The sequence below is a fragment of the Enhydra lutris genome, unplaced genomic scaffold (genome assembly GCF_002288905.1).
Source record: "Enhydra lutris kenyoni isolate GAN:26980312 unplaced genomic scaffold, ASM228890v2 scaffoldscaffold33, whole genome shotgun sequence".
Taxonomy (NCBI): domain Eukaryota; kingdom Metazoa; phylum Chordata; class Mammalia; order Carnivora; family Mustelidae; genus Enhydra; species Enhydra lutris.
The window spans coordinates 16,877,179-16,901,667 of NW_019154117.1; the positions used below are offsets into that span (position 1 = coordinate 16,877,179).

The window sequence follows — 24,489 nt, forward strand, 5'->3', positions numbered from 1 at the left end:
AGGCCAATTCACAGAAAACACGACGCCTGATTTGATAACTAAAATAAACCTGATGTGAATTAGAAAACCTGGGTCCCTTTGAGACGTTAGAGACGATTCATGGGGCAAGACCCAAGGGGGTACACTCAGCTGATGGTGACTTCACACCTGAATCTGGTTACAGCCGTGTTAAGCGAGCCGAGGGTTTTAAAGGCGGAGTTCCATGGGGGACAACTTGCCTGGGGAGTGGCGAGCCCCAGGTGTTTTAAACCTAAAATGATCACCAAGGAGAAATCCAGCTAATCTCCGGAAACGAACCCGCTCATGATTAAGAGCGGACAGAAGGTATCTGATCGGTCAAGACCAGTCTAAGAGAGGAGATACAGCGCACCAAGGGTTAACAGGATATTGGAACGGAAGGTCCTATTGTCTTGCTAGGGTTCAACTGAAATCTTTGAGGCACGTAACTGGCAAAATAGGAAAATACACACAATTTCATAAAATACGTGAAGAGTAAACAAATTCCCTTACTGTTTTTCCCCTTAGAAATTTAGAATGGCACCAGGTAGTGCAAAGTGGAAAGTAGCAGCATTCGCCCCACGTCCTCTGGGTGGATGGGCTACAGCAGAATCGTGAAGCAGGAGAGAATCCTCTTCTTCCAAGCCCGGCCAACTAGGGCTTTCCTTTTAGCTTCAGGTCAATACTTAGGGGGGAAGAAAAGGAAGAAAACAATGAGAAACTCAATACAAAACATTTAGGGATGATTTGGAGTGGCAGGTGTTTGCTTTTTTTTTTTTTTCCCCTCAAAGGACTTACTGAAAATAAATCATGCAAGTCTCTTATGCCAGAAGAACCTGGTAAGTCACAACCTCCCCCCACAACCCCCGTTGTCAAGGCTTTCTCTAAAATGTGGAATCTGTTTATTTTTTTACAAAGCTGTTTCTGGAAGCATTTTACACCTCTTGAAATGATCTAGGGAGGCAACAGACACGTGTGAGGGCTCGTTTCTGAAGTGGACTAGGGAACATTATTGCATTTGGGGAATAAGGGATCTACCTATTTTCTAGTAAACGGCCTTCTCTTGTGGGGCAAATCCACCATCTGCCTGAAGTAAATAACATCTGATAAGTGCTGCATTGCACGAAAGGGGTCAACAATGAAACAAACAAACAAACAAAACCAACAAAAAATAAAACAAAACCCAAAAACCCCCAAACAAAACACCAAATAAAAATCAAACCACAATGCTTTCTAGAGCCAAAGAATTTGTTTGAAAGGGGTTAGCCTACTTGATTGAGATGGATTCTTATAACCGAAGATAAGGTTGTTTTTAAGAAAGTCTTGTGGGTTCCCAATTATCTAGAAAAAAACTTGAAGACCTCCTGGGGCCACTCTCTACTGCCTGTTAGGGAGCCTGTCACAACTTCCTGGCACCTACCAGAGAAGCAAGCTCCGGCCAGGATGCTCCAAAGAAGAATTTCAGCCATGAACAAAGAAAAACACCCTTTGAAAGGGGTGATATGGGAAATATCTGTGGATTTCGCGGGGACCGGACTTCCTGGCCCTTCCATCTGCACACGGCACAGTCTCCTGTGTTTTGCTGGTGGGATCTGTATGGGTTCCTTTGTGCAGCTTTGCAATAAAGCCACTGGTAACCCAGGCTGCCTGCCCGTTTAGGGTATAGGAGTGCAAAATGGCTTTCCTTTGAAATGCCCTCAATGCTACCATTATTAGAGTGGGGCCTTGGCTGAGTTACCTATCTTGCCTAAATGTCTATGTCTGTATCTGTAAGATAGAGTACTCCTACCGCTCTCAAGCCTTGCTAAGGATTCAGTCTCAAGTGTTTTCAATTGTAAGGAGGAGTAGGAACTTTAGTTGCTGCAGAATACTAGCAGTAGTACAGGGTATTTTTGAAAGGGGCCCTGATAAAAATCCAAGAACAAACAAACAGAACACTTACACCAGGATGCCTGTTCTGAAATACCTCATTTTCCACTTTTTTTTTTTTTTTTAAGATTTTATTTTTAAGTAATCTCCACATCTCTTGTGGGGCTTGAACTCACGATCTCAAAATCAAGGGTCACATGCTTCACTGAGTCAGCCAGTCGCCCCCACGCTGACTTTCTGGTAAACCTTCTTGGGTTCTAGAAATATATCCCTTCAACTCTTGGTAAACAAAAAGCTGGAACACCAAAACCTATTTACGCAGTTTATGGAAGAAGCCAGAGATAGTAAAAAATGGACGATTTTTGAGTAAACACAGGAAACCACATGATGATTAATTTTGGAGACATCAGTTGTCCTGTGGGACCAATGAAGGTACCAGCAATCCTCCTAATTGAAGCTTCTCCAAACAGCACCACATCCCCCGGATCGGATACACTTTTTATTTATGTAAAAATATCTTAAAAGCATACACAAGTTTTAGGACACGAACGGACAAATAAAATCCAAACTTGAAAGGGGAGGAGACAAGCACCTGGAGAGATACTTTTGAAAACAGAAGGCTTTGGGGGAAAATTTTACCTTGAATCAGAATTACAATACAAAAGGAATATTCCTCCCTTGTGGGCAGGGGGGCTGAGACTTCTATAAGCAACTTTCCAGGGAGACATTGAAACTACAGGCCGTTTTGGCTTCTCAGATGTGTCAAACGAGGTTCCTCACAAAGTATCCGACAATATTGTTAAATGTTCAACACAGACACTTGTGTTTTCTGTAGGCAGATGGGGTATAGGCGTAACTTCGCCAACTTTCTCTAAAGGGAGAGGAGAGGGCCACATTTCATTTGAATCTTGGCTTGACTGAGCTACTTGAAACAGCCTTTACAGGTCGTCCATTCCATATATTCACTACAGAAGGGGTAAAATGCTTCCACGCAGGAGCCAAAGGTAAATGAAGCCCCTTATTCTTATACTAACGAAAGCCAGAAATCCAGGGCTAGAAGTGAGAGTAAGAACTTGGCCACTCTTGCCCCCAGTCTGGATCTCCTCCTTTGCGCTGGGATCAGGTGCCCGACAAGGGCTTGGGAAAGACAGGGCTGCAGAAAACGGAAGCGAGGTGGAGTCTGTTCTAAGAAGTGGGAAGTAACATTATCCTTTGCAGCATCCCCTCCCTCCCCCGTGCCCCGCCCTGCCATGAACCCAAACAGAAAGCAGTGCTTTGCCCTCCCCGCAACCCCATGAGCCCTACATACAAACAAGGAGCCGAACACAGGACAGGCGGAGGAGTGGGTAAGCCCGCAGATGTCACAGCCTGGGCCGGCGAGCGACAAGCCCTCCGCGCGGCGGGTGAACTGCAGGCCTAGGACTCTGCTCTAGGGGGCGCTGTTTTGCGGAGGGAGAGGAAATTTGCGGACGAATGAAGGTGGCCAAAGGGACTGTTTTCGCGTTGCAGAACTTGGGTGTAGCAGTTTGCTTGAAGCAACTGTTGCCTTCATCTCAAAGAGGTGGGACAGGTGAAACCTTCAGAAAAATAGCTGTGAGATTTCCAAAGGTCCCCTTATGGCCTTCGTTCTTTACTCTTTTGTGGGGACCTTCTCTCTGGGCTTTTGGTCCATAAACTGCCTTAAACTGTCAGGTTGTCGCAGCCCCCGCAGAGGGGCTGCCCTGTGATTTTCCATCCTTGCTTCGGACCTTGAGGGAAAGGAGGTCCAAAGAGAACACAACACAGTAGCGGACATGTTTAAGTCCCATCTTTGCCCCTCCTGAATTCCCGGGAAGGACTGCGTTCAATTCCCCACAACTCAGATCGGAGCAGCAGCCCTCGGTTGGAGGGCAAGGTTCCCTGGGAGGAGCAGACTTCAATCCCTGAAACTGACAAGTCTGTTCCCTTAGGCAACTAAGTTTGTCCTTCTCCAGTCTAACCGAAGCTAGATCAGAGGCTGCACAGCAATTCCAGAAGGATGACCACCTCTCTCAGATTTCAAAACCACTGGCTCTGGAACTACAGACTCCAATTCCCAGCTCTGGGACATTTTTACAACTGTAAAACGTGGGACAGGTCCGATCATCTCTCTACGCCACTCTTTCCACAGCTGTAAAATGTACCTCGTAGGCTTATCTTGAGGCTAAAAGTCAGGTAACATGCCTGAGGCTTTTCACACAGACCCGGGCTAGGGGTCAGCACTCACTACGTGTTTGATTTCCATTTCTCCCAGGATGAGGCCACCTGGACTAGCTCATTCCTAAAGCTTCATCCAGACTCCACTGTCTCCTGGAATTTTCCAAACAAGGACCTCTTCTCCCCCTCTGCCAAAATAGGAAGTTCAAAAGGAAGGGCCAACTTTCACTAATTAAAATAGATGATGTAATTCGGAAAGCTGAGTTGCATTCCTCCTGCCCAAATGCTCTCACATCTGGCTCTAATATTCCTTTTCTGCTCATTTTTGGATCAGAAAATGGAATGCCAACTAGATTTAAGCTGTCTTTAAGGAATGTAATAGTGATCACGAAAGAGACGGTGTGAAGCTGGCACACTTCTCTTGCAAGGTTCTGATGTGAGAAGTAGAGAACCTGAGAGCTGAACATCTGAACAGAGTTTACCCAATCCTTGGTGTATTTTTGTTTTCTTTCAGAGCCCAGCCATACAAGGCTACCAGTCACCACACAGATGTTATGGATGGTGAATTCTTACTCCTTCTCCATGGAAGACATTTCTGGATCATTGTAAAGGCAGCTAGTTCTGAGTGCAAGGAGAAAAACAAAATAGGGAGCAGGTAAACATTTTCTGCACTGTTACCACTTTGAAAGCACACCAGACACGGGCATATTAAACTGTTTGATGTTGTCTCATTGCTAATGTGGAACAAAGCTGCACCTGATTCTTTTACCATTGGTTTCAAAACGAACGGCCCATGATTTAGAAGCATAAAAGGAAGACTGAAATTTCAAACCGCTCCAGGGGTCTCTTCTGGTCTTGTTACTTTTTCCAGACTTTTCAATCTGTCTTATTCAGAGAGCATGCTATTGCAAATTTTTATTTGGAACCCAAATAACATACTTTATACACAAAGGACAGTCCCTCTCAAGCAGCCTAATTTTATTTGCACACGAAAAGTTAATTTTCACTTTGCACAAGAATGAGGGTTTTCCTAGACACTAGAAGAAAAAATGCCAGTGTCAGCTTTCCCTGTTACAGAGAAATAATAGGACACTTACTACTATACCGCTGAGCTGTGTTTAGGTAATAGGAGTGAATCCTAAGATTAACCTAAACTGGATGTGTCCAAAAAGAAAAATGTAACTATATGAAATAAGGAAATGAGTTTTCTTATGATGTATGAAAGTGTTTGTGCTTTTGGTGTAATATTAGCTGCTTCTGATCTTCCGTGTTGGTGGGATTCCTCTGTAAGCAAATTTCACATGTGTTTTATATTACTTTCTGATTAGTACATTTCAACTTTTACTTTCACCCCTCTGGTCCTATTGGATTGACAAACAAACTATTTAAAGAGATTTTATTATCTTTTTAAAAAACATTTTACTTATTTATCTTAGAAAGAGAGAGAGAGAGAAAGAGAAAGTGAGAGCATGAGAGTAGGGGAAGGAGCAGAAGGGGAAGCTGGGGAGGGGGAGAAAACCTCAAGCAGACCCATGCTCAGCATGGAGCCAGACCTGGGGCTCAATCTCAGGACCCTGAGATCATGGCCTGAGCCAAAACCAAGAGTCAGATGCTCAACCGACTGAGCCACCCAGGAGCCCCTCTACGCTCTTTTTAAATGAAAGAGTTCCTTTTCTAATGTGAATTCTTTCATTAGATAATACATCCTTTTGAACATACGAGGGTCAGTTACTCACATCAGGCATTTAGTTGAGATCGTGGAAGGCGATCTCCCTGGGAAGGACAGACCACCTCCCTCCCCACCCCGGACCCTTCTCCCTGGTGGTCAGGTATTTTTATGGACGCTATTTGGTAACTTGAGTGAACAGGGACAGTGAGGCAAGTGTTGAGAGTAGGCTAGAAAACCTAGCGAAGCTGGAATGGAATCAAGAACAGGCATTCTTCTGAATCTAGCTTTTCTGGTTTTTTTTTTCTCTTTTAATTTTGCGTAATCCTTCCAATGAAAACAGCAATTTGCAATCCATTTAATACTGTCATTCAAAGGCGGCTGATGGATTCTTTACCATTTTCAGAATAAGCATGGCTCTCTATACACAACTAGTCCCCCCCATGTATTTTCCTTCTTGTACAGATGTCAAGTTTTAAGGAAAGCATAAGTCAGCTTGAAGAAATCACCTTCTGAAAGCCAGCTAAGAGGTGGTGTGTGAGTACATGGGGGAAAAGATGAACGTTTGAAAATAAAGCAAAACAGCAGAAAGACAGGTTTCGTTCCCTGACAAGGTAGATGTTTGCCTTTGGTTAGAACCAGCCTGAAGCTTTTAAGTAGAGGTCACAAGGAAGGACAAGGTGTGTCTTAATAGAAAGAACCTGGGTTACCTGGTTTCTAGACCCTAACCATAGGTTGCAGTGATCATGTTTTCTGAATCCCCAAATCATCCTACAGAGTCTGTCCAAGGACGTGGGAGCCACTTCAGAGGCCGAAAGGTAGTTAAGGAGCTGTAGTTAGTAGGCTGAAATGGTTAGGTTTACAGGCATTGCAGTCATCTGTGGGGCCAACAGAGTAAAGTTCTTTCCCCTTACATTTTCAAATGGGCAAATGTATTTCAAGTCCTCACGCATGTAATGTCACCATCAAAAGAAGGAGGATCAGCTAGAGGGGGGTTCAGACAGGCAGCTTACCCACTGAACCCCTAGCAAGAGCAAAGACTCCCAAGAGGTGCAGATTCTCAGAGCGTGGTCCTCAGCCGGGCAGCCTTGGCATCATGGGAATGGGACAGAATTACAGACTCTCGGGCCTGCCAACTCAGGAGCTCTGAGCCGAGCCTGGAGACACCATGTCGGAGCAAGTGCTCCAGGTGATTCTGCTGCGCAGCCAAGTCTGAGAACCACTGCTCCGCAGTGATGAACTTAATTTTATGCACATTCATCAATTTACGCAACGGAAATTTACGGAGCATCTATTATATGTACTAGGCATGCTTGGTGCTTCCGTTGGGGAGGAGATCAAATCATCTCAGGACCACCCGACACCAAGTGGATGCCTGGGGAGGGAGTGTGAGGGGGTGGGGAAGAGAAGAGAGGGAAAGATCAGAGAGGACGGAAGAGAAAGCTACACAATAAACCCAAAATGATAGCAGGAAGGGCAGAAATATGGAGGGAGGGAAAGTCTATCGAAGGAGGCAAGATTTATGGTAATAAGGAAAGAACATGGCAATATGAGTTTATAATGGGTTTGGCGGGAAAATTATTGTTTTTCCTCTCCTCAATCTTTTTTTTTTTTTTTTTTTAAGATTTAATTTATTTATTTGACAGAGAGAGGTCACAAGGACACAGAGAGGCAGGCAGAGGGAGAGGGGAAGCAGGCTCCCTGCTGAGCAGAGAGCCTGATGCGGGGCTCTGGACCTGGACCCTGAAATCACGACCTGAGCCGAAAGCAGAGGCTTTAACCCACTGAGCCACCCAGGCGCCCCTCTCCTCAATCTTTAGTCTCGATAACACCTCCTTAATTTTATAAATGTGATCATCCTTAAAAAAATAATTTGAAAGAGAAACTCATTGCTCTTTCTGTCTCTGGGGAATCTCATGACACCATGCAAATTGAGTGCAGATAGATGTTAACAGGGCCTGCTACGCCAACATCTGGGTCCTTTGTTCCTAATTTCTTCCTTTCTTTTCCAACTTCTGGTTTGAGTCAGAGACTGAAAAGATTCTGTTAGAGTAGAAATTCAAATACTTTTGAGTATTGTTAAGTGTAAAGGGGTGTCCGTTATCTTGAAAGAAAACTAAAAGATAGGAATATTGTAATAGGAAACTACATTAATGCCAATGTTTCTAAGGCAAAAATCTTTCCTTTAATTAATTAATTAATTAACTTCAGTCTTCTTCTTTTTTTTTTTTTTTTAAAGTGAGCTCTATGCCTAATGCAGGGCTTGAACTCACAGCCCTGAAATGAAGAATAGCATGCTTTTCTGAGTCAGCCAAGTTGCCCTTTTCCTTGAATTTTAACCCGAAAGACCAGCTCTACAGACAAATAATTCTAGAGATTACCTGCAATGAAAATGTGCTGTAGGAAAAAAAAATCTTAATGGATTGTTCTCAGGAGGAATGGGCATTTATACTCATACAGAAAATAAAAGCTTATTTATTCAGAATTTGTAGCTGTTTGGACGTTGCCTGGGTTTCTCTTTTTGCAATATCTTTTAAAATGGGAAATAGTTATAGAATTTAACAGTGTAAGCAACATTTTAAATGGAGAAGCTTTAATATAGTAAACATTCCAAATAGTGCTCGTTTACATTTGACACATCGGGTCAGAAAAATTAGTTTTTGAACTTGGAAATAAGAAGAGGAAATTACTGGGGTTTCTTTCAAAGCAATGCTGAGTTGATTTTCTGTCTATGGGCTATTTGGGGGCAGAGGTTAACTTGTACAATTTCTGTCCAACAGAGATGCAAATAATTTCTGTCCAGTGGAAAACACAATCCTTACAGTTTATTTTCCTGCTGGACACTGATCCATTTTGTATCTAAACCAATAATTTTTTTTAAAGATTTTATTTATTTATTTGACAGACAGAGATCACAAGTAGGCAGAGAGGAAGCCAGAGTGGGGGGGGGGTTCGGGGAGAGCAGGCTCCCTGCTGAGCAGAGAGCCTGATGTAGGGCTAGATCCCAGGACCCTCAGATTATGACTTGAGCCGAAAGCAGAGGCTTAACCCACGGAGCCACCCAGGCACCCCTAAACCAATAATCTTATCCTAACATTCCTTGATAAATCACCCAATGAAATCTAGTTTCCTAAATGTTCTTTGAACTGGTTTTAACACTTCACTGGTTCCTTCATTAAATAATTAGTTGAATAAAATCACTGGCATATATTCATTTCATAGTTGCATTAAAGTTAAGATTTTTGCCTTTCTGAAAATTAATAATAGCAAGTAATGATCATTTTCCTATTCATCCAAGTAGCTCAGAAGCATTGTTTTGTTAAGCAGTACTTCCAGGTCACTAAATAACGTGCTTAAAAAGATCTTGGAGAGTGGCGAAACTGGTTCTAGAAAAATATTCCAAATTTCGACATGTCATCATTTCTCTCCATTAGTATGAATTAGTGAGCTTTTTGTTGGCCTCAAAATATCTAACAATCATGTGATGTTATGTTATGTGGCAAAGCCTGTGATGTGTTCCTGGGCTGTGGTGCCAAAAATTGCATGTACATTAAAAAAAAAAAAAAAAGAAAGAAACCACAGTAACAAAGGCATTCCTTAAGATAACCAAGATCCCAGGGGAAAATAGACGGTGGTGGGAATACCAGAAATTGTATCTATGGTGGGACAAAGGGAAGATTTCAAGTGCAGCATTATTTTCAGGATGCAGGACTAAAACACCAGGCATGCACGTCCTCCCAACTCATTCCTGAAATGCAAGCCAACATCACGCCAGCTGCTAAACGAAAACCAAGTCTTACTTAGCTGCTTCTGATGCTTCCCTCAGTTCTTCGTCCAGTCTGCACGAGCAAAAATTATCGGTGTAGAAAAGAAACAAAAAAGAAGCAAGCACAGCGTGAGACAGTCACCCGGCAAAGCGGAGCCAAACATAAGTGGAGCGTATGTGCTGTTAGAAACCATCCTTTGGAGCACCGAGACAGGCTCCTCCTGTTAGACATGGTGCCATGTCCTCCCCTTCGGTGTTTCTGTGTGTTTACTTTGCAAAGTCCTTCCTAAAGGTAGATATACAAGTTGCAAAGAGGTGAGAAACATGCGGGCTGGATAAAGCCGAAAACATCCACATCAGTCTGTTGGGTAGAGTTAGAGCTTTAGCAGCCTGGGCCAGGTCAAGGGCAGATTGGATTTAGTGGGTTCCGCTTGCAGATCAGGCTGACCTCAACAGCTTTACACACAAGACAAAGATCCAGAATGGTAGACTACAAGGGACGGATAGAATGACCTCTCGCTCTGGTAGCATGTTGAGGTCACCCACGAGGAGGACACTGGTGCACACACACAGAGGGTCCAGCGTGAACTGTAGCTCGGGAGATTTTACCTCACACTTCTCTTATAAGATCTCTCTTCATCGTACCTTATGAGACAAAAAATGAATGCATTGAGGAGAACGAGCACACCGATGGAGAAAATGTCAGGTACACGTGGTTTAAAGAACAGTCAACACACGAGAGCAAAAGCCTAACCCCCCTCCACGCCCCCCAAGAATAATCAAATTGCCTTTGGGGAGAAGACTTATTTTCATTGGATATAATCGATGATTTAGAATTCGTAATGATAGACAGCCAGTCCTCATTATTTGCAGATACTGTGTTTGCAAATTTGCCTATTTATGAAATGTTTATCTGTAACCCCAGAATGAACACCGTGGCACCTTTGTGGTCACTTGCTGACTTTCGCTGATGGCAAAACATTTGAGTCCCTTGCTGTGCACGTTCCCAGCTGAGGTCGAACAAGACAAGGCTCTCGTGCTGTCAATAGGCATTCTATCGGCCATCTCTTTAGTGCCATGTTTTCCTTGTTTGTGCTTTTTCTTGGTGATTTCGCTTAACACGGCCTTAGTCTAAGCATAGTGCTTAGGCGCTGGTTGGTGTTCCCCAGTACAGGAAGGCTGTGAGGAGCCTTATGGAGAATGTATGTGTGTTACAGAGGCTTTGTTTAGGCAGGAGTTACGGCGCTGTTGGTCGTGAATTCAATGTTAGTGAGTCAACAATGTATATCAGATATGGTGTCTTTAAACAGAAACACACAGAGAGCAAGTTATATGCGTTAACTGGCTCATGAAAATTCACCAGATGCTTGCAGAAATCTAGCCTCGGATTTCCCCTAGGAACAACGGTTCGGTATTTGCCACTCAGGGTTCTAGAACAGCACTACCACAAATAACAAGAATTGACTGTAATCAGTGACGAGAAATCGGATTCCAGATTGGGCACGTTTTTCTTTCATTTAAGCCCTTTGATGACAGGCTCCAGCCTAGCTGAATACTGGTTTTGGGATTGACCAAGACCAAACTCCCTGACTGTTACTCAGTAACAGGAAGGGGCCATGGCTTGTATCAATTTAAAAATGGCATAACGTGAAAATGAGACAAGGGTGGCCAGGAACAAAAGCGGCAGAAAGGACATGCAGAGAACACGGATTGCACAAGACAGGAGAAAACATGGAGGTACAGGGAGGACAAAGATGGTTGTCAATTTCTTCCAGACAGAACCCTTCCCCTTGAAGAAACTTCTCCTGAATGGGAACCTTTGAAAAATGATGGGTGGCGATGAATGAAAAGTGCCCCGGACATGTTTAACTTCTTATTTAAATGGTCCCATATGATCATCCCTAACAGCAACATCAGTATGATAAATAACATTCTGGACTGCCAACTGAGGCCAGGAGGCTTCCTGAAGGCATTACGTACATTGTCATTCAATCCTTGGGACCTTTCTATGAATCGCCCCCTACTTCCCCATTTTCTGGGTGCTGCAACTGAGACATGGAGTTTTAATAGGTTGCCTGAAGTCTTAGAGACTTCGGGGGACAAGAGGAAGATTCAGATCTAATGCTAAGTCTCCAACACCCATTCCCTTCTCTTTTTCCAGACACTTAACCGCCTGAGTCACCCAGATGCCCCTCAGTTACTTTTTTTTTTTTTTAAAGAGTAGGAGTAGCTCTGGAGATGGGGATGCACCTTTCTGAGGCAGCAGGACAGAGCGGTGAGGTAGACTGGGTATGGGAGGCCCATAAGCTGATGAGCATCGAAGCCATGGTTACAATGATAGAAACACTGCTTGATTCGGCTGAGCTAACGGGCAGTTCTGAGCCAAATCACTATCCTGTGTTCACCTCGAATCAGCACAAGGAAAACCAAATGCATTTGTTTCTGAGCTTTGACTTCAGACAGATAAATTAAGGGAGGTCAAGGAAACTACTAGAAAAGGGGATGGGAATTCCGGTGCCAGGCTGACCTAGGGGTGAATTCTAGTTCCATCTCATCCTTGCTCCTACTTACACTTTGCCTAAGTAACGTTTCTTTACTATTAGCTTCCTCGATGTGTAGAAGGGGGTTTACTGTGGAGATTAAACACGTAATATAAATAAGCATGTCTATGCCCCACAGAGCATTGCCACTAAATGTGAGTCCTTTCCTTCCAATTTTTTCTTTTTTTTTAATCTAATTTTTCTAGTCAAGGGACTCTTTTTTGGAAGTGCAAATCGGGATGCCCATTTTGCTATCCATCTTATGGAGGAAGAAGGGGCCAGGGTTGGGGGGGTGGTATCCTTATCTGTTCTCTTTGAGCTCATGGTTAAATTCCTCCCACTTTTAAGCAAATAAAAAAACGCGAGTGAATCAGACACAGTGGAAGAAAAGCACAATCCACAGAAAACAATGGTTCTTTGCAACAATGAACCAAAAGGAGGGTTCATTTGTCAGTATCCCTATTTTTAAGTCTCAGCTCCAGGTGGTTGGTATTCATTGTTGCTCATTATTTTCACAGCATGATTCAGTGACCTTCAGTCTCCATGCTTGCTCCCGAGAGGCTGCAGCTACAGTACCCTGTCCTGAGGAAGGGGTTCCTCCCTAACCACGCCACCTACCACTCTGCCTTACCTTTCACCTGAAGGGAACCATGAAAGAAAAGGATGTAGGGCAAAACAGAGAAACGGTAGCCTCCCCCCTCCCCTTTTCCCAGGGTCATGTGGGTACGTTCCTTTCTCTAAGGCAATAAAGAAACCAAAGAAATGCTCAGACCCAGCGGTGTCTGTGAGAGTGGGAGACACAGATGACAGGTTCACTGATGAATGTTAACTTCACGCCATCCCCAAAATGGCAGCAAAATTCAAGGTGAAGTGAGCAATAACCAATAACCCCAAGAGAAGACTGTGTGAAAGGATCTGAAAGTTCTCTACGGGTTATGAGAAAAAACACATTTAAAATTTATTTTAAATAGAAGATCATGTCATTTTCCTAGTATTCCAGAAAGTTCTTTCCCAACCTTCCTCTCCAAACATGCAGTATTTCTCACCAAATCTTGGAAACCATCCAGACTTACTTGATGATGCTCTCTGGAATATGGATGCAATCCATTGGGATCAGCTCACTGAGTTCTGATAAGCTATTGACATATTTAATTTTACTGCTGAATTTTGAACTAAAAAAAGAAAAGAAAAAAAAGATACCATTAGTGGCTACTTCATCCCTTCTAAGGCTATTGCTTCTTGCAAATCCTGAAAAATGCAACACCTTGGCCCAGCAGTTACGAAAAAGAAAGACTACATATTTGAGTAGCTACGACATGCCAGATATTGTTTTAAGTGGTTTATATTTATTAACTCACTTATTTCTTCTTATAGCCTAATGACGGAGATGCTATTCTTTTTTTTTTTTTTTAAGATTTTTAAAATTTATTTATTCGACAGAGAGATCACAAGTAGGCAGAGAGGCAGGCAGAGAGAGAGAGGGGGAAGCTGGCTCTCCACCAAGCAGAGAGCCTGATGTGGGGCTTGATCCCAGGACCCTGGGATCATGACCTGAGCTGAAGGCAGAGGCTTTAACCCACTGAGCCACCCAGGCGCCCCTTCTTCTCTGTCTTTTAAAAAGATGCTCCTAGTGGTCTTTTAAAATTCTTTTTCATTTATTTTAAATAAACTCTGCTGCACATAGGGCTGAACTTGAACTCACAATCTTGAGATCAAGAGTCACATGTTCTACTGAGTCAGCCAGGCATCCCATTATTTTGTTTTTAAAGATAAGGAAACTCGAGACACAGGGAGTTAGTTAAGTATTTGCTCAAGGTCTCACCTTCAGTAAGTGGTAGAGGCTGGATTCAAACCCGGGCAGTTTGACTGGAGTCTACACTAATTTTTTTTTTTTTTAAGTTTTTCTTTTAGTTCCAGTTCTTTAACCTACAGTGTTAAATTCATTTCAGGTGTACTATAGATAGAGTGATTCACACTTCCATAGATCACCCGGGGTTCATTGAAAACACCTGCAGTCCTTACTCCCCATCACTGATTTCACCCATCCCCCACCCACGGTCTACACTCATAACACCCATCACATGGCGCCCGGTGGGTTCCTGCCACTCTCCATAGTCATTGGTTTATGGTTTGTTGGGCTTTGTTTGCTTATTTGTTTTTACCAAACAAAAATCTTGTCATTGGTTCTTTCAGAATTTACCAAGATTGATCTGTTTTTAAAGTATATGTAAACTCATTTACTTCTTAAGGTTTTAGCTTAAATATTTTTAGTTTTTTTCTTCTTTTAAGTTTTAGCTGGAGAGTTCATGCCAGATGTTCCAGTGTTCAAAAGCATGTTCTGTAACTGAATCTGAATTACAAACAGCTCTCATCTAAACATTATCATGTTAGAAGTGTGTACATGTACAGAAAACAACATGAAATACCGCGGACACTAATCTAGGAATTTGCCTCTGGGAAGGGAGGGAGGAACAAGAACTGGTTGTTGCTGAAGGAAAAACTTGATCTCATTCTTAGTGATTAAATTTTTTTAAAGATTTTATTTATTTATTTGAGAGAGAAAGAGAGTGAGAGAGAGCAGGAGAGGGGAGAAGGTCAGAGGGAGAAGCAGACTCCCCATGGAGCTGGGAGTCCGATGTGGGACTCAGTCCCGAGATTCCGGGATCATGTCCTGAGCTGAGGGCAGTCACTTAACCGAGCCACCCAGGCACCCCTGATTGGGTGTTTTATAAGAAGAAGGCATTTCTGTACTATTTCAAACTAATTTTTAAAATGGATCATTCCACTCAAAAGGGAACTTGACCAAGCCCTGAACTTGAAGAGTTTCCTATGAAAAGACCTCCCCCAGTCTACTGACCATGCTGAGCCGTCTGCCCCTCCCTCTCCATTCAACGACTGTGCATTCTAGAAGGAAGCAACTGCAGGGTCATTTCTCTGTTTCTCTTTCACATGTACTTGCAGCTTGACCCTGGGCTAATGGCTGTGACTCGTGAATAACTTTGTCTCCGCACAGTCACCTGTAGGCTGCTAAGTTGTGGGTGAACACACACCACCAGTGATAAGGACCCTCTTCCTTCCTCTGGACGTTCTGACCTAAATTCAGGTTCTGATAAAAGATGGCGTGGGGGGCGGGGGGAGCCTCCAGCTCCAGGGTAATGTTCACTAGAATGTACAGCTCTCCAAACACTCCTTGGTGAGTCTGTTCCTGTCCGTTCTACCTGGGTTCAGCTAATCAGTCCTGTCGGTTCTACCTGGGTTCAGCTAATCAGTCCTGTGGTTCCACCTGGGGTCAGCTAACCAGTCCACTCGGTTCTTCAAAGCTCACCCTGATGGCTCATTCTTCTGGAACGCCTCTTTTGATGCAGACTCTCATCCTCTACTCTCCCCGTTACCCCAGACTCCCCTGAGCCCTGAGTTACACGCCCATCCTGCTTCAGTGGTACCCTGCATTGTAATTGCTCCCCTGTCTGCCTATGCCAACTTATAGGCCCTGAGCTTCCTCAGGACAGCAACGGAGCTAATGAATCTCTCAATCTCCACTTCACATTTCAAAAAAATGAATTTCTCATCTACCTCTATCATAGGAAAAGACCTAGAATACATTTTAGTGACCTCTTTTTTCAGGTCTAAGAATTGGCTATGCTGATGCAGACTGACTCGCAGGGGGATCCTCAAGGAGTGTCTCACAGGATGAGACTGTAGGATACAATTTTTTTAAAAATTTTATATTATTTATTTGAGAGAGAGACAGAGTGACAGAGCATAAGAGGTGAGGTCAGAGGGAGAAGCAGACTCCCCGTGGAGCTGGGAGCCCGATGTGGGACTCGAACCCAGGACTCCAGGATCATGACCTGAGCCAAAGGCAGTCTCCTAACCAGCTGAGCCACCCAGGCGCCCCCCCTGTAGGATACAATGTTTAAGTGCTTGAAATGTGTTTTCTTTACAGGGAGGACAATTGGGTTCAAAGCCCAAAGTCTTTATTACATTAGACCTGGGGTTGGCAAACTATATAGCCCATGGGCCAAAGCCAGCTTGCTGACTATTTTTTACAGTTCTCCAGCTACAAATGGTTTTTACATTTTTAAAAAATATTTGAAAAAATATCAAAACAAGACTACCTTATGGCATGTAAAAATTTTTAAGAAATTCAATTTCAGTGTTCCTGTATCACGGTGGCCTGGAAGACAGCCACACGTCCTTACCTACATGCTGCCCGTGACTGCTTTTGACCGAGCACAGGAGCTGAGCAGCTGTGCCTGAGACCAGATGGCTCACACAACCTAAAATGTGTGCCGTCCGATCTGTCACACAATGGGCTGGCTTGCTCTTGCTGTAGACAATTTATCTGACCTTCGTAAACCTCAGGGAGGTTTCCTATATAAGGGAAACAGCAAACAGGCCCTGCTTCAGAGGACAGTTGTTATAAGTAAATGAAATAATGCCTGAAAATACTTGATAAATGTAAGCCACTGTTTTCTGTAATTTACCACAATACTATTTGCTATAATTTTATTATTATTGCTAGACTTATTATCTTGAAGCTCCCTTCAATAACTAATATTGAATTGTAATTATTTTTGGTATTCTTACAGAAATATTTGGTTATTTATCAAGAAACTTATTTGTTTTATAGCTATAACACCCAGACTATTAAATAGATGTCAGTGAATGAATATGAACACTAATGTTTACTTTTTTTTACCCATTAAACTCAAAAAATTTTTTTTTCTATTTTTAAGTAATCTTAACATCCAAGGTGGGGCTTGAACTTACAATCCTGAGGTAAGAGTCACGTGCTCTACTGACTGAGCCAGCCAGGCATCCACCATTAAACTTTATTTTTTAATATTTCATTTATTTATTTGACAGAGAGAGATCACAAGTAGGCAGAGAGGCAGGCAGAGAGAGAGGAGGAAGCAGGCTCCCCCCTGAGCAGAGAGCCTCATGCAGGGCTTGATCCCAGGACCCTGAGATCATGACCTGAGCCTAAGGCAGAGGCTTAACCCACTGAACCACCCAGGCTCCACCATTAAACTCTACCATTAAACTTTTTATAATTCTTCAGTGTGCATTGATTCCTACACCCCTATCAAAGCATTGTCTATTACTAAAATAAATGGCTTTTTGTATGCCTTACCTATTTCATATTATTTTTAAAAGCAATTGAACAGTGCTTGCTTCGGCAGCACATATACTAAAAGCAATTGAACACAGTATGGTAAAGAACTAAACTTTGCCGGAGGGAAACTAGGTTGAATGATGCCGCTCGGTTGTTGGCAGTATCAGAAATGCCGTATCTCAGTAAATGCCCAGTGAACAAAAGGATGGATCTGGAAGGCACAGGAAATTCTATGTAAAAAATAAAGTTTTTAAACTTTCAGTTGTTTTCTTTTTTCTTTTCTTTTTTTTCCTCCAGAAGTGATCAGAATGTTTCTTAGAAATTCATTAGTAACTCTGAAACAGAAAACTTTCAGTTTATCTATTCTGCATCCGGATGTTGGATAAGACCGTATTTTATCCGAAAGCTCTCTAGGGAATACATACTGTCCCTTTCATTTAGCTGTTCCAAGTCTTTTTTTTTTTTTTTTTTTTTAAGATTTTTTTTTTTTTTTTTTTTTTTCAGAGAGGGAGAGAGAGAGAGAGTGAACACAAGTAAGCAGAGTGGCAGGCAGAGAGAGGAGGAAGCAGACTCCCTGCTGAGCAAGGAGCCTGATGCAGGGCTCGATCCCAGGACTCTGGGATCATGACCAGAGCCCAAGGCAGCCGCTTAACTGACTGAGCCACCCAGGTGTCCCTAGCTGTTCCAAGTGTTACCACATTATGAGGCGTATTTTATTTTTCTTTGCTTCCCCAAAACATAAGGTTATACGGTATCTAATACAACAGAGATGGTGAATATCTATTCATGGAACCTAGAATCTGCATAGGAAATCAAAACAAGCTTTCAAAATGGCTGCCCAGCCTCTTTCCCTAAGTTTGGTGGCCTATATGATATTTGTTCAGAAGAAGAAGAATCAGGACAGTCATCGCTTCTGATTCTGTCCTTGGTTTGTCTTTATTTTCCATTGTTGTGTGATGCTGCCTTTTCTATTCTCTACAAAATACCATATCACTTTAAAGGTATTGTGTACCCATCTGGAATGTGGCATGGAAATCCCACCACTTCATCTGTGTTATAGCAAGTAATAAAGAGGTAATGTTTTGTAATATTGGGGAAAATTAGTTATTATAATAAAATAATGCTCATTCTTACTTAAGGTTTCTTGCTAGCTAGTCCAAAATATCTTTCCAGGAAAGCCAGAGGCAAAATATGTCTTCCTAAATACTACCTCAGTTTATGAATTCTCGTTTATAGGACATATTTTAGAAAACTACTAGTAGAACTTCTACTTTTTCTATAACAACAACATACCTTATACATACCTTATAAAAGGTCGTGTCACAGCAAGGATTGTTCTGATGAACCAAGATGGATGAACAATGATGAATGATTTCAAATTCTTCCGCAACCTGTTTTTTAAAAAAAAGTTAAAAGAATTACTCATAACCCATTTCTAGGAGGAGTTAAAACAGAAAGTATATCCCCAAATAAGAATATTATACTATTAGAGAGTTCTAGGTAAGTTACTATTATCTGATGGGAAGGTACAGAATGACCATGATTATTTAAAAAATACTTTCTGAGATCCCATTTGTAACTTGTATGATGCCAACCTCGTGTTCCCATAGAAATCCATGTAAAAATAGAACGGTCGTATTTCCAGAGTGCTTAAATCTAGAACTATCGGGGCGCCTGGGTGGCTCAGTGGGTTAAAGCCTCTGCCTTTGGCTCAGGTCATGATCTCAGGGTCCTGGGATCGAGCCCCGCATCGGGCTCTCTGCTCAGCGGTGAGCCTGCTTCCCTCTCTCTCTCTGCCTGCCTCTCTGCCTACTTCTGATCTCTGTCTGTCAAATAAATAAATAAAAATCTTTAAAAAAAAAAAATCTAGAACTATCGTGGTATATTTTTGCTTAACAACGCTTTTCGTTTTTGCCAGCATTACCTTTACTATTTTGAAAAGAGCACGCTCTTACTAGCAACTTAGCCAGTTTACTGGACTGACGAAGCCTTGGTGTCTTCTTCTGTATTATGAAACAACTGACAGTGTATCATGTTGTTGTTTGGCCTTCAGGTTACCATTTTGACATTCTTGGCATTTGGGCATGCTTTTCAACATTAGCAATGCTACTTTATAAATGTTTGGATCAGTAGATGGACCTTCATTAATATAAGATCATGCAAGAAGCCACATTTAAGCAGATGCCACCCTTATCAGAGACACTGTAAGTTTGTAGGTTTATGACAATTTTCCTGTGGTTGGGAATATAACATATTTTGTTCTAGTTGAGCCAGTACCGATGGAAGTAAAGCATCTTGGGGAAAAGGTGCACCAAGGCACCAAACGGACTAGTGGTTAACTTGAATGATCAGCGAATAATGAAGTAAGAGCATGACAGTTGCCCAAACCAAAACAGTCCCCAGACACAGAAACAGCATCAAGGTCAAGTGAAACTTGTAACAAAACTTGAAACTTGTCATGTGAAACTGGCTTACCAGCATAAATCGTACATCCTTGTGGCAAAGAGATGTTCCCTACAAACATCTACAAAAATTTAGAATAGACTTGATCATCAGGTTTGAGATGACAACATCCAACAAAATCTGGATTTATTTCAGATTTGGGCCATCAAGGGACACTTTTCTTAATATTTTTATACATTTATAATTTACTATCTCAACTCTGCACAATTGAGTATTCCTAAAACGTGATCACATTCTTGGTAGATGACCGGGAATTAGAAATGGAAGTTACCAAGGAAGTCAAAACAGGGATTAAATATTGGAGTCCACATACCGCCTATCAATCATCTGGTAGCATTTCTTCATCCAGCCCAGCCCTGGCATCTTCCGTCTTGGGGTTGCTCCGTTCAAGTACACGATCATATAGTCCTCAGCTACCATCAGCTCTAAAGTACTTATTACATATCTGATCACAGGAAGGAAGAAGAGTGTTTTCATTTCCCACGTGAAAGAGTCATCTTATTTATACTCTAATTATATAACTTTTAAATAATAGGGAGTATGACATTGAAGAATGGTTGTGCTTATTACCTCTTTACCTTGAAAAGATTGCAGTTTCCTAAGATTATCTCTCTGAGAGTGAGTATTGCTCATTTATTTGTATGGTTATCTTTTTTTTTTTTTTTTTTAATGCAGGTACACTCAAAAAATGTATGGGTTAGAGCCTAAATTTCAAAAATATCGACAATGTTATCATATACCAAGGGCCCAAGTGAATGATATAAATGAACCTAGGTTATCATCAGCCTCAACATGTTATCAAGGAACAAAAGTAACACTTTACCCAAAGGAAATGTTACAGAATTTTAGAGCGTAGGCAAAACTGTGTTCGTTTTGTTTTCAATTCATTCTGCTGACCAAAGAGTTCTTTTAAAGGTTTTAGCCTCTTGAGCAATATTCCTTGACAGAGATTTCATGGACTTTTCATCGAAGGCTGAGAATATTCTACATCCTCTGTTTCCTCTTCTTAAAGATGCTCTATCTGTCATGACATACCACAGACATTCACTCCAAGCACTTTGTCAAAAGTAGCACTCACAGGAAAAGATTTTCCATGACATAGTGGTAATCCGCCCGACTGCTGTCTGGCAGAAAACACGCAGCAAACACAATGATGGCATTTAGGCCGTCCCCATAGTAGCCTGGGGGACAAACAAAAAGACATTTGTAACCGGCTGAAAGCTCTTAATAAGGTAATATTTAACCTAAGGACAAATCTGGAAGCCTTGACAAGTGTGTGTAAATGGATGTAATAGGTATAATCTTTGAGTATTACGTACACTATACTTCCATAGGTATAAACACATAAACTTACTTTTCCATAAGGCATATGTTATATAGTCTTACATATACAGTGTGAATATATTTGCATATAGTATATCTACTTATTATGGACAATTATGTGTTGTACATTGTCATGAACAGAGAATACAAACACTCAACCTACCAAAGGATGGGAATTTTGACTTACAGATTTCTAATTTATATAATGCTTCTGTCCTTTACTGGCTGAGGGGTTCTGTTTGATTCTCTTCAGCTTTTTTTAGTTTTAGACTCTGGCTAATTTAAAGGGAAAGTTTAGTCACCGAACCACAATATAATCAGAGGCATGTACTCCAGTGACCACAGACTTGTGGGCTAAGAAGGAAAGCACCTTTATTTTGATTTTCGAGGACTGGTTTACTTGCCTGTAGCATCCCTAGGGTCTCCGGATTCAACAGATACACTGCAGGGACACACGGAAAGTTTTGGCCAGGCCTAAAAATTCAGAGCCCCGTCTTTTTAAAAAGGAGCAAACTCGTAAGAAGGGCCTGGTTAAAGCTGACCTCTCTTTGAGTTTTATGAAACTATACACTTTGGGGAAAACTTGAGGAATTTCTTCCTGATAACATGGACAGGGAGCGGAGGTGGAGGTCTACTTGCTTTTGGTGCTGAGAAGATAAAAGGCAAGTGTGGAACTCCTAAGAGTCAAGGAAAATGTAGGGACCTCTCAGGACACTTTACGCACATCTGAAAGCTCTGTCCCATTCTTTAAGCGCCGTTTTCCCTCAGAGCTCATCTTTGAAACTCAGGGCAGCTGTTGGTCAAATGCCAAAAGGTAATGCATGGAATCTCACATGTCTTTCAGGCTTAAAAATGGAAGCAATGCACCATTTTCTTTCTTTCTTTCTTTTTTTATGTATTTGAGAGAGAGAAAGAGAGAGAGCGATTGCATGTGCACCAACTGGGGGAAGGGCAGAGGGAGAGAAAGAAAATCCTAAGCAGGCACCACGCTCAGCACTGAGCCCGGACACGGGGCTTGATCTCACGACCCTGAGATCAAGAACTGAGCCGAAGTCAAGAGTCGGCCACTTAACCGACCGAGCCACCCAGGTGCCCCACTGTGTTTTTATTTTTTTTTAATATCCCTTTTTCAGCATTTGGCATTTCTGTCCTATAACTCAGTTCTGGATTTCAGGATGATTAAGCAGAGATGCCTCAGAGCTCTGAGGAGGCGGACAGAACACACCCGCCAGCCTGATCAGAACTCAGTGCATTTCATTCCCCCCCCACCGCCCCAGGACTCTAAATACCCCTCTGGTGATTACACGGCAGTAAACTACCGGCTGGGTAGGGGCTTGGATGGGCTTAGCTCTTGAAAAGCAGTTTAATAAGATGTTCTCTACAAAGATAGAGAGCGTGACACTACCACAGAAGAAGTGGGGAAAGAGAGTGATACCAACTAAAAATACATCAAATTATGGGTTTGTGTGTGTGACTAATCTGAGGTTGTTGTGCACAGTGTTTACGCTCCATGTCTTAGAAGATGCTACCTAGTAAGTCTACACCTGACGTAACACGTATTTGCAAACCCGGACTGGGGTCGCTTCCCTATGGATTATTTGCCTTGGTTTGTCCTTTTCCAACATGCGGGTGTTTACCAACTTCTTTTTTGAATGAGATGTGAAGGAAAATGGCAAAAGGAGAGTTTGTTAGACCAAACAACTGCATTCAAGAAGATTCATCACCGAATGAAATCCACAAAGGGTAAGGTGACTTCGCTCCGCTAAGGCTAATACCACAAAGGGACGCAATTTAGGCTCAGCACAATGACAAGGACCGGGTCCATTCAAGGAGATGAGAGACGTAATGAATCCAACTGAAGAATGAGTACAGAAGTATCCTTTCAAAAGCATCTTTCTAGCGGGAGCTGCCTTCCCCCAGGGTGTCAAGGTAATTTCAAGATCATGACCGCTCAGCTACTTTGACTTTTTTTTTCTGTTTCTGGAGAATTCCTAAGATTTTTTTTTTTTTTTAAAGGACTGTCTGAGGTTTATAAACAGTACTTCAGAAGTCATCTTAAATGGCATTTCAGCTTTTTGTTTCAATGTGCCTGTCCTCGGAATGCCGGGGTGTCACATTCGTTCAGGTTCACGTAACTGAAGGAATACTGAACGATCAGCTCGCCACTTCATTGGTCACTGGTCATTGTCTCGGTCAGGAAAGCCTCTTGATAGAAAACTTCCTGAAATTGACAAATGAGGGTGGATTTTTGTGCTTTTGGGTGGAGGAGCTGTAGGAAGGGAGGAAGAGGCAAAAGACAGAGGAAGGGAACAGGAGGAGGTAAGACGTAAGAGATCAGAAGGAACTAGAAGAAAAAGATTTCTTTGTGGATTTCTTCACAGCTGTCTTCAAGGGGGTCAGCTAAGCCAATGTCTATGATAAATATGCAGCTTACTCAGGGGAAGTTGGCTTCCAGCAGCTGAATAATTCATCTGAAGTTTTTTTTTGTTTTGTTTTGTTTTGTTTTTTTTTAACACATATTTCACCTGACTCTCTGCTCAGTGACCAGGAAGTGAGTTCGGTGTGTGAGTGCAGGGGTGCACGCGCGATCCCACTGCGGGGCCTCCTGAGACCCTCTGCGGCAGTGATGCAAACCTTACCTGAGGCAGAACAGAGAGGAAAGGGACGTAACACAAGTTTGCTGGCCAGCAAATGGGATGGAGAGAGAAGGGAAGATGTCACAGTCGCAACCAACACATACACACACACACACCAGCCTGCAACTCTTCTCATTCTTTCCGGGGCCATTTGTCCGAGAACACTGCGGAGAAGTTACCTGAATCTCCTATAATGAAATAAGAGAAGTAAAGAAACAAGAAAGGAAACTTCTCATTATATTGCTTTGGTGTGACCATCCTAGGTTATTTAAATGCATCCTCTGTTCTAAGGTCAAAAAAGCCAGTTTCTGGCCTCCACGTGACCCCACACTGTCCTCCACCAAACCCACCCAGACCTCCCTTTGTTCTTTTATGGAGGCAGATAACAGGAATATTGCTCATGGGCTCATAGGAGGTGACACTGGCTTGGAGATCACCCTCTTTTGACCGATGAAGTAGTTGAGGCCCCAGGAGTTAGGTCATGTACCAAGGTCACAGAGTAATTAGCGACAAAGACAAGTCTTGAACTCTGTTCTTCTATATTGCACACAAGGCCTCTTACAACAGCTCCTATCGAGGTCACTAAAGCCAAAGGCCGAGTTATGCGTCCCCGCACGGCTCTCATGCCTGTTGCCAACAGGCAGGGACGCCTGGCAGAGCCTGGCTTTGCAGCCAAGTGAGGCGGCGGTTTTCACCAACCCCGTCTTGCGGTCACGACGCACGGGGCACCGTACAGCTGTCCCTTCCCTGTTGGCCTCAGTGGGAAACCTCGTCAGAGCAAAATGCCAGACACCCAGATGAGACCCATGCCCACGAGGACGCGCTCCTTCCTAGCTGCTCGTCAGAAGCCAGGATCACAAACGCAGCGGACTGGTCTCTGGGGAGGACTGCCTGATGACCACTAAAGCCTAAGAGAGTGGTGTCAGCTTCCAACA

At 42.7% G+C, this 24,489-nt stretch overlaps 1 protein-coding gene across 1 annotated transcript in view; it reads right to left on the bottom strand.

Moving 5' to 3' along the window:
• Positions 1-634: 634 nt before the first annotated feature.
• The window catches only part of LOC111153526 (prune homolog 2), a 204,720-nt gene continuing 180,865 nt past the window's right edge, over positions 635-24,489 (bottom strand). The window contains exons 13-20 of the mRNA XM_022512580.1: positions 23,734-23,742; positions 20,674-20,776; positions 19,909-20,040; positions 18,437-18,523; positions 13,087-13,185; positions 9,508-9,546; positions 4,615-4,662; positions 635-682 (exon numbers count right to left, since the gene is read on the bottom strand). Coding sequence (XP_022368288.1) covers positions 652-682; positions 4,615-4,662; positions 9,508-9,546; positions 13,087-13,185; positions 18,437-18,523; positions 19,909-20,040; positions 20,674-20,776; positions 23,734-23,742 — 548 coding nt within the window. The 3' untranslated portion in view covers positions 635-651. The remainder of the gene's footprint in view (positions 683-4,614; positions 4,663-9,507; positions 9,547-13,086; positions 13,186-18,436; positions 18,524-19,908; positions 20,041-20,673; positions 20,777-23,733; positions 23,743-24,489) is intronic.